At 35.3% G+C, this 14,379-nt stretch overlaps 1 protein-coding gene across 1 annotated transcript in view; it reads left to right on the top strand.

Annotated features, from left to right (window-relative positions):
- Positions 1–14,379, top strand: part of MRC1 (mannose receptor C-type 1) — a 106,213-nt gene that overhangs the window by 56,904 nt on the left and 34,930 nt on the right. The window contains exons 8-12 of the mRNA XM_012551262.3: positions 381–538; positions 5,451–5,558; positions 7,078–7,193; positions 9,210–9,358; positions 13,585–13,784. Of these exons, the coding sequence (XP_012406716.1) occupies positions 381–538; positions 5,451–5,558; positions 7,078–7,193; positions 9,210–9,358; positions 13,585–13,784 (731 nt within the window). The remainder of the gene's footprint in view (positions 1–380; positions 539–5,450; positions 5,559–7,077; positions 7,194–9,209; positions 9,359–13,584; positions 13,785–14,379) is intronic.

Genomic DNA, 14,379 nt, shown 5'->3' with positions numbered 1-14,379 from the left:
ATGTGTGTGAGTACATATAAATGAGTTAATTTAACTCATTTATTTCGTTATTGCTATCCATATAAAATAGGATTTGTAATTGCTTAACTTAACCTGACTCCTAATTCTCACCTTCATAATTCACTGTAGACTGATAGTCTGGAATGTAGAGGAAGTTCAAGCCCTTCCTGTAGTATCTATGCTAGATTAACTCTGACACTGAAGTCAGCGAGCCTCTATGACAGCAGTAGGGTCCATAGAAAGAATAGCCTTGATGCTGACATAGGAGAAAATCACAATTGCCCAACTTGCTTCTTTCCTTCTAGGAAGCAATTTTTTTCCCCTCTTGCTTATACTTGTCTAAAAATGTGTCTGTGTTATTTTTCTCTCTCTCTGTTTAGAGGACACAGATACACTGTGGATTGGGTTAAATGATCTTAAGCATCAAATGTTTTTTGAATGGAGTGATGACACCCCTGTGACCTTCACCAAATGGTTACCTGGAGAGCCAAGCCATGCAAATAACAGGCAGGAAGATTGTGTCGTGATGAAGGGAAAAGTAAGAAGATACGTACTAACCACTGTCTTGTACTAGCCAGAGCTTGCTTCAAACCAAGCCACGGCAAATGTTCCCTCTTCTTTCTTATCAGCCCCTTATGAATGGTAATGTAGGTTGGGTGGGCAAACTTACCTTATAACTCAAAAGTTGATCTTCCATTGGGTCGGCCTCCTCGAGCTACCTCTTAAAGAGGAATTCCCAGCAGGTTCTAAAAGAGAAATGAGTTGTTTATATAAAAAAGTGAATTAAAACTGACCAGTCACGTTGGCTTCCTCTGCCTGGATCCTATCTATGAGGACTTTGCACACAAGAAGAACTTGAACTTCATTCTAGCTAGTCTTCCATGTAGCAGACACACAGCCTTTCATGCTCTGATCAGTCCCCTAAGAATATCCACATTATATTTTTTGAGACTTCTTGGAGTGTCTGCCCCTTAGCAAATTAAATATATGATTTAAAAATCTAATAGTAGATAGTAAAGAAACAATTTCAATATTTTAAGGTGCTCATATTCATGTTAGATGCATTCAGCTTGTAAGAATTCTGGGTCCCTCTGGGGCTATAAATTATCACTTGGTCATGAGGCAGTGTGATAAGGTGAAAAAAGTGATGGATTCAGTGTTACCAGAATTCACATCAGTGGTGGGCTGGCAAAGGTTTAGCAGCTGACTCTCCAGAAAAAGAAATATCAACAATACAGTTTTAATTCTAATCTGTATTAACTCTTTCTCCAACATTTTCTTAAGGCTTGATAATCAACAAAACAAATAAAAACCCAAGCCCTGATTGGTAGTATTGGCTGATTTTTGAAGTGCAAATGCTCACCCTGAAATTTTAACAATGGACTTTGGGAGTTGGTATGAGTTGACTCCAGCATACTCTTGGTTCACATCCTATTTCTGCTATTTAATCATCTTGGACAAGTCACCTAACCTGTCTGTGACCCTAGAATACTTGTAAAGTAGAGCAATTGTGATAGATTACTTCTGAGATCTCTTCCAGAAATAAATTGATAAACCTATGAATCTATGACTTGATTTTAAGTCCTTACATTTTGGTGTATAATTTGGAGGGAATCTCTTCAGCTCCCAGAATCTCTGTTTCCTCACCTGTAAAGGAGGATAAATATTTGTGCTGCCTTCTTCATGGGATAATGATACTCTTGCTATAAATTTAGAGTGTCCCCAAAGTCTCTGATTGATTTTAAAGCAGCTTAATACCAGACAAAGGTCTTGGTATGTAATATGTAGGAGCACTATTTATTCCTAAACTTGCATAAGTCTTACTAAAAGTTAGCCTCCTAATTGTTTTCTAGACTTCATAATAACTAACAATAATATCAGACATTTAATATAGCACTTTAATTTTATATTTAAAAAGTATTTTACACAAATTTTAATTTTCAAATCATGAATCAGCCCTGACAGAGAAGTATTATAAGCATTATTTATTTTGTTTTATTGATGAAGAAATTGACGCTCAAGTGATTTGTCAGGGGTCACATAGCTAGCTAAGTCAAAAAGATTTATTAAGTACTTACTATGTTCTAGGAACTGTGCTAAGTGTTGGGCAGAAAGTCTCTATCCTCAATGATCTTTTATTCTTTTGGGAGAAGAGAACCCATAAAATGGATTTGATAAACAGGTGGGGTATGTTTGTAGGGGAAAACTATTAATGTTCATTGTGAGGATGTATGGAGGAAAAAAGACCTGGGAATCAAAAGAGCAGCCTAGGGAGCAATGAGGACATGATCGGCCTGGATGCCAGCTTTAAAATATAGGAATCAGTCAATCAGAGGGAAAGGCCAAAAGGATAAAGGGACTTCTAGTGTGTGAAGTCCAGCAATAGAAGGAACTTCAAGCGCAAAGAGATTTCTGTGGCATGGTGAAAAAAGTCCACAGCCAGAAACCGCTTAGAGATAGGATCTGAATCCAGCTTTTTTTATTACCTGAATACATAGCTAGTTCATTTTCACAATTAAAAGGTTTTTTTCCCTTTATTTTAGATTTTTTCCAATTATTTGATTGATTTTATCATGTCTAAAAATTTTAGTTGCTTTTTAAAAAATGTTGAACACAGGGTGTGAATTCAGTATTCCCTTTAAATAAATCTTCTGAATATTAAAAACACATAAAAAGGTCCCTTTGAGTTTCCTCAATCTGTATGTGGTGATTGCCACAAGGTGTGATTCTTGTAACTTTCAGGTACAGGATCTGGGAAGATGATAACAGATAATAGAACCCCTTAAAGTTAAAAGTGCTTCAGTTGTGGTTGCTGGTGAGCTTAGAATGGTCAAACTGACACTGGGAAATGGGCAGGGTCTTTGACTCCAACGTTGACCTGCCAGGCAATGTTTAAATATATTCTTTCCTTTGTAAAAGTTTGCCATCCTTGGTGCAACTTGCAGAAAATACCGAGAAGATTTAAGAGATCACATTGAGGATTATAGATTTAGATACAGAAGATGCCCTTGGAAGATCTAAAGATACCTCATCTAGTCTAACCTTTGCATCTTATAGCTGACGAAACATAACCATGTGTGCCCCAAGGCACTCTGCACTCTGGGGGTTTGAACTATTATCACACCATGTTGGGTATCACACCATGAGTAATTTAATATAAAGACATAAAGGAGTTTCTTTAAGAAATTATCTTCCATCTTTCTAGAAATTTCTCCTTTTCTACTCCCAGATTCCTTTCTCTTCAGTTTTTTTTTATTATTTTAATATTCCTTCATTCCATTAGAGCAGCGGCATTCTTGCAATTATGTTTGATTTGAGCCTGTATAGAACACAGTTATTCATCCTTTCTTTTTCTCCCTCCCTCTTCCTCCCTCCTCCTCCTCCTCTTTCCCTCTCCCTCTTTCCCTCTCTTCTTCACCCCTCCCCGTCTCTTTCTGTCATCTTTTTCTCTGTGTGTGTCTGTCTCTGTTTTGCTCTGTCTCTGTCTCTGTCACTCTGTCTCTCTCAGTCTCTGTCTCTGTGTCTGTCTCTCTATGTCTCAGCCTCTGTCGCTGTCTCTCTTTGTCTCTCTCTCTCTCTTCCCTCCCTCCCCATGTCTTTCTGTGTCTCTGTTTTGCTTTCCGTTTCTGTCTCTGTCTTGGTCTCTGTCACAGTCTCTCTTTGTCTCCCTCTTCCCTCTCTCCCCAAGTCTTTCTGTGTTTCTGTTTTGTTCTCTGTGTCTGTGTCTCTTTTTCTCTCTATCTCTCTTTTTTCTCTTTTTCTTTAGGCAGGCATCTTGCCAACCTCTAGGCTTTTTACATTCACAGGCTTACTGTGCTCCATCACTCCGGATCTCACTTTCTCTGGTCTAGCCAAACTGAACCACTTGCATTTCCTCCTAAATAACACTGTATCTCCTTGCTTCTGTACAGACTGATCCCCAAAACTGGCATACTCCCTCTTTCCATCTCTGTCTCTTAGTCTCTAAGAGCACATGAAATGCTGCTTCTTACTCAAAGCCCATCCCAGTCTTCATACTGGGAAGTGTTCTTCCAAATTACTTTGTATGTGTTTTACATTTTTTTTGCATCCGTTTGTGTGATCCCAGATCACACAGCTAGAAATACAACCTTTTGGCCTCTGTCTACCTTGGTTTCCTGAACTGTAAAATGGGGATAATAACAGGTTGATGTGTGAGGGTTAAATGAGATATTGGTAAAGCAGTTAGCACAGTGCCTGAAGGGCACTGTCAGCACTATGTAAATATGGATTCCTTCCTTTTCCCATCACATGTTTCTATGGAGGAGAATGGTATGCCAGGGTTTAGTTAAGGGAGGTTAGGGTGATGCAGTGAGATGCTTGGGGCAGCCAAGGGCAGTATTAAAGCACCTCCTTGAGTGGGGACACTACCCAGCATGGAAGAAATCATTTTGTTGAATACTCTATTCCTTCTTTCCCCAATGGGATTGTAAGAAGAATGGTCCCAGAGAGACCTCCAGTGGCCTTGTCAAGTATATACCCAAAATCAGTCAACACACAAAAGCAGAGCAAAACGGCAAGCATTTGTTAATGCCAAGGCCTTTACAAACAAATACTGGTCCATTCGATCCTCAGAATAACCTTGCAAGGTAGAGGTTATCATCACCCTTATTTTAAAGTGGAGGAAACGGAGGCAGACAGTAGTTAGTGTTACTTCCTGGGCCCACAGGTCACACAGTTAGTGTCTGAGACCACATTTAAACTCATGTCCTCCGGATTCCAGATCTGGTGCTCTATGCACTATGACCATCTAGCTTCCTCAAGAAAATTCCTTATTTTTTATTTTTATTTTATTTTATTTTATTTTATTTTTAAAGCATATGCATAGATAGTTTTCAATCTTCACCCTTGCAAAACCTTGTGTTCCAAATTTTTCCTCTCCCTTCCCCTCAGCTCATCCTCTAAACAGCAAATAATCCAAAATATGTTAAACATGTGCAGTTCTTCTACACATATTTCCACAATTATGATGCATAAGAAAAATCAGATCAAAAAGGAAAAAAATGAGAAAGAAAATAAAAAAGCAAGCAAATAACAACAACAAAAGTGAGAAGACCATATTGTGATCCACACTCAGTTCCCACACTCCTCTCTCTGGGTACAGATGACTCTCTCCATCACAAAATCATTGGAACCGGTTCAGGCAAATTCTGAAGGAATTAATATTCTACTTAGGGAAGACTACTTAGTAAAAGGGGTTGAAATGTAGGATATGTGTGTAAAATTAGACTCAGAAGATGATGGATGTTTGGCCAACTTCGTCCCACCTCCAAAATGGAAGAATTACCAATCAGTTGCCTACTTTTTGCTAACCCATTGTGTTAGGTCTTTATTCTCAAGGAATCTACCTTGGATTTTGCTTTTCCCTCTCAAAGGCACACTTGCAAAAAGATGGAGGAGTCTGATCAGCTTTTCTTTTTTTTCCCCCACAGAATGGGTACTGGGCCGATCACCCTTGTGAGGGTCATCATGGTTATGTCTGCAAGTCAAAACCACTTTCCACACCACCTGTAGTGGAAGTAGATACAGGCTGTAAGAAGGTGAGTGCCAAGTGTTGCAGCATGAGCCAAGTTCTATGACTCATTGGTTTTCACGATCCATCCAAGTGGTCCATGTTACACAGCAAACTCTGAAATGCTCAGATATGGCTGTCTCTCTCAGGACATTCCATGCTTGCTACAGGGTCAGTAGCTGTGTTAGGAAGGGAACAGTGCCAATGAAAATGAGTAGGGGGGCTAGGGACAGTCAGATCATTAAAGGTGGGAAGCATGTTCAATCAGGTCTAATGTGCTTAAAGAAGAGAACAAATATTTATCAAACATATGATTGTGACAGACGCTGTGCTAAGTGCTTTCTAAATATTATATTACTTAAGGAGCAAGGGCTAATGATTATTTCTTGGGGGCATCTTGGATGATGGTATCTTGAAAGTATTCTGCTCTCAGGATTCAAAGGAGAAGAGAGGTGAGTAGTTGGGATATAGATTGCAAAGGGGAGATTAAGTGCTCAAATGTGCCATTAGGAAGGTATGAATGAGTTCACATTCTAGCTCAGTCACTTTCTAGCTGACTACAGTCAAATTATTTAATATTATTCACCACAGTTTCTTCATTTGTAAGATGAGAAGTCCCACTCCTCAAAAAGTATACAGTTTAATTGAGGTGGGGAGAAAATGGTTCTTTTGAGACTCTTGTGTTCCATGTCTTTCCCATGATACATCACTGTAAAATGTTATTAAAAAGTTGTGCTTTTGTTTCCATGGGAAACTAGGGATCATTGACAGAATTTTGTAATTTCTCAAAGGTCATCGAATCTGCTCTCCTTCCCCTGTTTAACTTAGGGTTCAACTCATTGTCCATTTGTTATGGTCTGATCCACACACACACAAATATATATACATATATACACACATACATACAGACACATATATAAACATATTCTAAGCCATCTAAATATTATTTAGGTTTTGATGGCTTAGTTCTTTGCTAAAATTTATTGAAGATATACTTCTAAGTTTCATCTGCATTGTTAATATTTTCTCTATCACTTTAAGTTTTGACTGGGGGTAGGGAATCTTTTTTTCTTCCAAGGGCTATTTAGATAGTTATAAAATCATTCATGGGTCATACAAAATTATCAAATTATGGAACTCAAGCAGGGGGAGGTTGTACCTGACTTTCAGTTCATCATTGGCTGCAGTTGCCTTAGAAAATGCTTTTGCAGGACTGATATGACCCACAGACTGGACATTCCCCACCTCTGGTTTAGACAGTCAATTGAATATTAAATCAAATCCTGATTTATAGCATTTGTCAGTATATAAATGACCACACTGACAGTTTTACAATCAGCTCTTGCAACTGGGTTCAAATTGGTTCTAAAGCTTCCCTTTATATATTTTCAGTTCTATTTCACATTGTTCATGTTCTTTAAACAGTTTTAGAAAATCCCTCCCCCCATTTCAAAATTTTGGGGTTCAAAGCTTTTTTTTTAAAAAATACATAGCAAATGAATTTGAAAGTCTGATAATATTATACCATTGTATGATTATATTAACAGGGATGGAAAAGACATGGTCCTTACTGTTATATGATTGGGCAGACACTTTCAACATTTGAAGTAGCAAACCATACCTGCATAAACCAGAATGCTTACCTAGTTACTGTGGAAGACAGGTACAAAATGGTTTTTATTTTGTTTTATTTTATTTTATTTTTTTGGCTAAATTTGTGAAGGAACGAAAGGGTGATAGAAAGCTTTCAACTGTAAAGTGTTCTATATATTTCCCCATTAAAAACAAACAAGCATCCTAGAGAGTAAGTTACAAATGATCTAAATTTGGTTCATACATCCAATTCTATTCTTTAATTTGTTAACATAGAGCAATATTCAAAAGTTACCAGATATTTTTTGTTTTGTTTTGTTTTGAACAGACCTTTGATCTCATTCGTCCTTAAACAGCAAAGAATGCTAGAATTAGAATAGGAAAGGATACATCCAAATTGAGCCACAGACTCATTAGGTGTGTGATCCTGTTCAAATCACTTAACCTCTGTATCTCAGTTTCTCATCTATTAAATGAGGATAATAATAGCACTTACCTGCTACAGTAGTTATGACACTAAAATAATAATTTACAAATCTTAAAGATACACACAATAATAATTATTAGTAACAAAAGGAAAAACTCTCAGTGAGATGACTCTTGCTACCAATGCTGATCAGTACCTGCTCTCTAATTAATAATTTTAGGGATCTGCATAGGGCATAAAAATGTTAAGGGACACATAACTAACATGTGTCAGAAGCAAGAGAGTTTTCAATCCCTGATGCTATCCTGCCACTCTTTCTAATAAAATTTTGCATATATTTACTCTGGAACATAACTTCATAAATAGATCAACTCCTCTACTAATTTACATTGTGATTTTGTACCTATCAGTATAGCAATGCAAAAAATAAAAAAAGGAATAATAAGGGAAGCTTTGTCAATTCAAAACCTAAGGAATGGCTGGATTGGGTGATCATGGTCGCACTTTATATAGTACTTTCAGAGTTAAGAAGTGCATTCCTCAAAACAAGTTTGTTAGCTAAGGATCACATGCATGGAAGGAAACTGAAGGTCAGAGAGGTTATCTCCATTGCACTTCCCCATTCATTTTCCAAAAGATTATATTGTTGTTCACTCATTTCTGACTCTTTGTGACCATATTTGGGATTTTCTTGGCAAAAATACTGGAATGGTTTGCCACCTTCTTTTCCAACCCATTTTTATGAAAGAGGAAGCCGAGGAAAACATGATTAAAGTAACTTGCCCAGAGTCACATAGCTAGTAAGTGTCTGAGAACAGATTTGAATTCAGGAAGATAAATCTTCTTGATTGGAACACAATCTACATGGTGCTGGAAATCATTAAGTTTTCATAGTTCTATCTCTGATTTTTCCTGGAGATTACCTTTCAAAGTATCTGCATCACTTACTATTTGGTATCTTTGTCTTACAGATTTAAATGCGGCTAAGGTTGTATGGTTCCAAGTGATTTTTTTTTTTTTTTTTTTTTTTTTTTTTTTTTTTTTTTTTTTTTTTTTAGCATTTTGCTATTGTTCATCCTAGGTTTATAAAATTCTGCTTAGATGGAAAAGCCTTCTGTGTTCTTTATAATTTTTTGAGTTCTCATATTTTGAACTCAGCATATTGGATCAATGAATGTTATTCAATGAAATACATTCTATAGTCTTTTCCCCCAAGATTCATAGACTTTCTTAAAGGATACATTGTATATATAAAAAAATGCACATATAGGATACTATCTACTAGCTGAGTGGTACAGAGATACAGCACTGAAGTCAGGAAGATCTGAGTTCAAATCTGCCTCAGATAGTTATTAGCTCTGTGACCAAGAGCAAGTCACTTAGCCACTGTCTACCTGAGTTTCCTGTCTGTAAAATAAGCATAATAATAGCACTTATTTCCAAGGGGTTTTATGAGGATAAAATGAAATGATATTCTCAAAAAGCTTTGTCAAGCTTACAAGTGCTATATATATATATATATATATGTTATTATTATTATTATTAGCCATTAACCACATAACAAAAATAGTTGATGCATCTTTTCCAATTTGTTTCTTAACATCAATTTGTGAGAAATTCCCATAATAGGATTGTGTGTTTCCTATTTTCTTTTTTTAGATATGAACAAGCCTTTTTGACCAGTCTTGTTGGATTGAGGCCTGAAAAATATTTTTGGATTGGACTTTCAGACGTACAAAACAAAGGGACATTTAAGTGGACCATTGATGAAAATGTCCAGTTTAGTCACTGGAATTCACTTATGCCTGGTAATTGTATTGCTTTGAATTCATGCCTTAATTAAATTCTGTTATCTATGATTTCTCACATAAAATAGCCCAGGAAAAATAAACTCATTCTATTTTCCAATAATGATATTTATCATTTTATTATATAGATTTTTGGGTAGTTAAACAATAAAAAAAGCTTTTATTTGCCAGGAGATACTTCTACATTTGCAAAATGCTTTTTGCATTTTGTGGCAAATGTATGTCTTCAGGAGTTTTCAAAGATAATTGTTTTCTTTTTTACAAAATATTTATTTATTTAAAACTAAATACAAAATAAGAAAAAAATAGAAAAGGAAAGACAGAAAAGGAAAATTAAAAAAAAAAACCTAGCAATGTACCATGTGCCCCGCAGAGCATCAGGGAGGATTCAAAATATGTAACCATAAATTTACATTTCAAGAAAGTGTATATAATAATAGATGAGATTATATTTATTTTTTGTCTATTTTTTCTTTCTCTGGTGTGTACGTTTTATTTTATTCTTTTTTCTCTTTCTCACCCCTCTCACCTACACATTCATACACATTCACACACACACCATATACATACATATATATATATATGCACATACATATATCTATATTCATGCATGTATATATACATATGTACACATTTGCACATATGTAGACATGCATCTTAAACAATATCAATGTGGCTGATATATAAAGTAGATTTCTTGCTTAATTGAATCTTTAAGTTTGACCTTGAGATCAATGATTACTAACCCCATTTTTTCCCTAATAAATTCAAAGATATGTTTTTAAGCTTGAAAACTTTAAAAGTCATATAAGAACTTCTAGGAATTTCAATGTTATATTTTTGGGGAGGGGTTGAGAAAGAAAAATGCACAGTATTAGAAAGAGGAGTCGGGAATAATACCTAGATGAAGATTAATATTTGTATTCTTTATATTTGATTTGAATTATAGATTTAAAATTGTAATGAACCTTTAAGGCCATCAATTTCAAATCTCTTAATTTATAAATGAGTTAACCGGGGGGCATAGAGTTTATATGTCTTACCTGAGGTCATATAGGTAGCAAGTTCAGCATCCTTTCTGCCATACAATTCTTGGCGGTTTCTGAATGAAACGTTCTCAAGAATATGTTGCTTCCTTTCTATACCAATGTTGCAATATGGCTTGAGAGGCATATTAACAAAAATGGGATTTTCTGGAAGATGGATAGATTGTGGAAACATATTCCAGGCTTGGGAGACTACCATTGTAAAGTGAAGGAGAGGAGATGTAGAATAGTGTGTGAAGAAGTCAGTAGACTATGGTGTAATTACATGTAAATAGACTGGAAAAAGAGGAAGGGACCATGTTATGAAGAATTTTAAACAGCAACAAATTTATATTTTATCCCAGTGATTATTGCCAGATTGCTATGTAATATTCCACCAGCAATGGATGACCATTCCTCCTATTCCTTCACAACCTGGCCAGCATTGAGTTTTGCTGATTTTATTATTTTTGACCACTTGATGTGCTATATGGCACTTTGATTTTCACCTCTTTGATTATTAGTGAGCTGAGAACTTTCAAGAGATTATTAACAATTTCTTTATCTCTTTTGAAAACTTTCTTTAGATCCTTTTACTGAGAATAACCACTATGACTTTTAAATGATTTTATATTTGTTCCAGATGCCAAAGTTTTTAAGGGTCATATTTGCTTCAGTGTTTTTCTTTCAGTTTAGTTGGTTTTTATTACATAGAATTTTAAAAAATATGTAATCAAAAATTAGAGATAGATTAACATATTAAGAAGAATACCAACCTTAGAATCAGCACGAATGATCTATTGTGTGACCATGGGCATATTACATAAACTCTTAGCATTCCAGCCAATTTTCTGTCAAACTTACAGTTAAAATAAGATCAGAATCGATGGAGTTTTCACAATGAGAATTCTCACATTGATGAAAAAATAATGTATAGACACATATATTCCATTACACTAACAAAGTAATCAATTACTATCAACATAGTCTATTTAAATATATTCCAGAATACCAACATATTAATCTTTCAATTGTTTGAAATATCATTTTCTAATTCTTTTCCATTACAAATAAAGTAGCTATGATTTTTCGGGGGTCAAAATGATTCTTTTTTCTTCAATTTACTGGAGCAAAAGGTTTAGATCAGAATAATTTTTTTTCCCTGAGGCAATTGGGATTAAGTGACTTGCCTGGGATCACATAGCTAAGAAGTGTTAAGTGTCTGAGATCAGATTTGAACTCAGGTCCTCTTGACTTTAGGGCTGATGCTTTATCCGGTGAGCCATCTAGCTGCCTCCATAAGAATTTTTTAATGAAAAAAATGTAATTTTTTAAAACACTGAGGCAAAATAATGTCTTTGGAGCCTAGCATGATAAATAAAACAGAGACATGATTGCTCGTTAACGTACTAAAATGAAATCTTAATCTCTATTACATTAGAAAATTGATGTTTTATTACTTACTGTGTGTTTTATTTGAGACTTTAAGATGGACTTTGAAATATATTTTACTACTTTGAGCCTTTTGTCTTTCCATGTAAACTTCATTTTGATTTTTCTTGTTATATAAAGAACTATATCAGTGTATTGGTTAAATGGATGTGTTAATATGGATGTCTAAGCTTTCTCCCCATCATTCCCCAACATATATCTTTTTAAAGTGTTCTCATGATTTTCCAAACATGCTGCTTTTTTTTTTTTTAATAGCCTTTTATTTACAGGATATATACATGGGTAACTTTACAGAATTAACAATTGCCAAACCTCTTGTTCCAATTTTTCACCTCTTACCCCCCCCACCCCCTCCCCTAAATGGCAGGATGACCAGTAGATGTTAAATATATTAAAATATAACTTAGATACATAATAAGTATACATGATCAAAACATTATTTTGCTGTACAAAAAGAATCAGACTCTGAATTATTGTACAATTAGCTTGTGAAGGAAATCAAAGATGCAGGTGTGCATAAATATAGGGATTGGGAATTCAATGTAATGGTTTTTAGTCATCTCCCAGAGTTCTTTTTCTGGGTATAGCTAGTTCAGTTCATTACTGCTCCATTAGAAATGATTTGGTTGATCTCGTTGCTGAGGATGGCCTGATCCATCAGAACTGGTCATCATCTAGTATTGTTGTTGAAGTATATAATGATCTCCTGGTCCTGCTCATTTCACTCAGCATCAGTTCGTGTAAGTCTCTCCAGGCCTTTCTGAAATTCCTGTTGGTCATTTCTTACAGAACAGTAATATTCCATAATTTTCATATACCACAATTTATTCAGCCATTCTCCAACTGATGGACATCCATTCAGTTTCCAGTTTCTAGCCACTACAAAAAGGGCTGCCACAAACATCCGTGCACATACAGGTCCCTTTCCCTTCTTTATAATCTCTTTGGGATATAATCCCAGTAGTAACACTGCTGGATCAAAGGGTATGCACAGTTTGATAACTTTTTGAGCATAGTTCCAAACTACTCTCCAAAATGGTTGGATTCGTTCACAACTCCATCAACAATGAATCAATGTCCCAGTTTTCCCACATCCCCTCCAACAATCATCATTATTTTTTCCTGTCATCTTAGCCAATCTGACAGGTGTGTAGTGGTATCTTAGAGTTGTCCATGCTGCTTTTTTTCAAGCTCTGTGCCTCTTTCATATGGTTTCCCTTGCTTGGAATGACTTTCCATTGTTTTTTAAATCCTGTTCTTTTCTCAAGGACTAACTTTACTTCCACCTTCTCCTTGGTTCCTTAAGCCTACAGAATATTCTCTATTGTCTGTAATACTTAGAGTTTGTACTTTACAGTTTAACATTCAATTATGTCCTTTTTCATAGTATAGATAATTAAATGTTCATTTGTTTTGTTTCTTCAACTAAACGATTAGCTCTGCTAGTACAGGGACTATGATGTATACTTCTGTATCCCTCTTCAAGAATTATGTATAATCAGTCAACCAAAGTACAAGTGTTTGCAGGATTCCTGGTACAGATAGCTGAAATAGGAACTGCACAAATTCATGTACCTTGACTTACCGTTTATGCACAATGGAATTTTACGACCAAATAATGAATATATTTAGAAATGTTAAGAAAATCTGATCAATTGTATACTTTTTAGCCCATGTATATGAAAATAATTTTCATCATGATAGAAATCATCGAATAGTTGTAATCACCTTACTCTGTTTTGTGTCTAGGAAGAAAGACAGGGTGTGTTGCCATGAAAACTGGGATTGCAGGTGGATTATGGGATGTTCTGAAATGTGAAGAGAAAGCAAAATTTGTCTGCAAACACTGGGCAGAGGGAGTAACTCCTCCACCAATACCTACAACCACCCCTGCTCCAAAATGTCCAGATGGGTGGATTTCCAGCAGCAAGACAAACTTGTGTTTTAAGGTAAATATCAATCATCAAGCTGAAAAAGTATTTAGAATACTTAAGAATGAAAAATGTTCTAGGAGTTCCTTTCATAGTTCTGTTCATCACCTCTTTCTCCTTTCTCTCTTTTCCTAAATCTTCTTGCCATACCCCTTTACTTGCCCCTTCATTTCTTGTTGGAGAATTTCCCATTCCTTGTTGTGCTCATGTGTTTTCTTCTACCCTATCTGCCTTGTTCAAAGAATCTAACATGTCAAACAGTTAAATGATAAACTAATCTATATTAATGGAATTTTAAGTAAAATCTCCAGAAATAACCTCCCAATTTTTATTGTCTGACTCACTGTTAACTATGATAATAACAAGTTAGTAGGGGAGATAGTTTTGGAAATGGCCCATTAATTCCCTTTAAATTATAACCCATAATAACTAATTATTCTCTCTATATAGAGGAATGAATTTGAATTTGTACCCTGTAGCATCAGAATTGTATTAAACAGATTTTATGGTTGGGATTTAAGCATTCCTTGTGCAAGACAAATTTATACTTTCTGATGAAATAAGCATTTTGGTGGCTACTTATATATTCATGCTATTTATACATTGTGAATAT

Source organism: Sarcophilus harrisii, chromosome 5, assembly GCF_902635505.1.
Source record: "Sarcophilus harrisii chromosome 5, mSarHar1.11, whole genome shotgun sequence".
NCBI lineage: Eukaryota > Metazoa > Chordata > Mammalia > Dasyuromorphia > Dasyuridae > Sarcophilus > Sarcophilus harrisii.
This window is presented reverse-complemented; position numbering and strand designations above follow the sequence as displayed.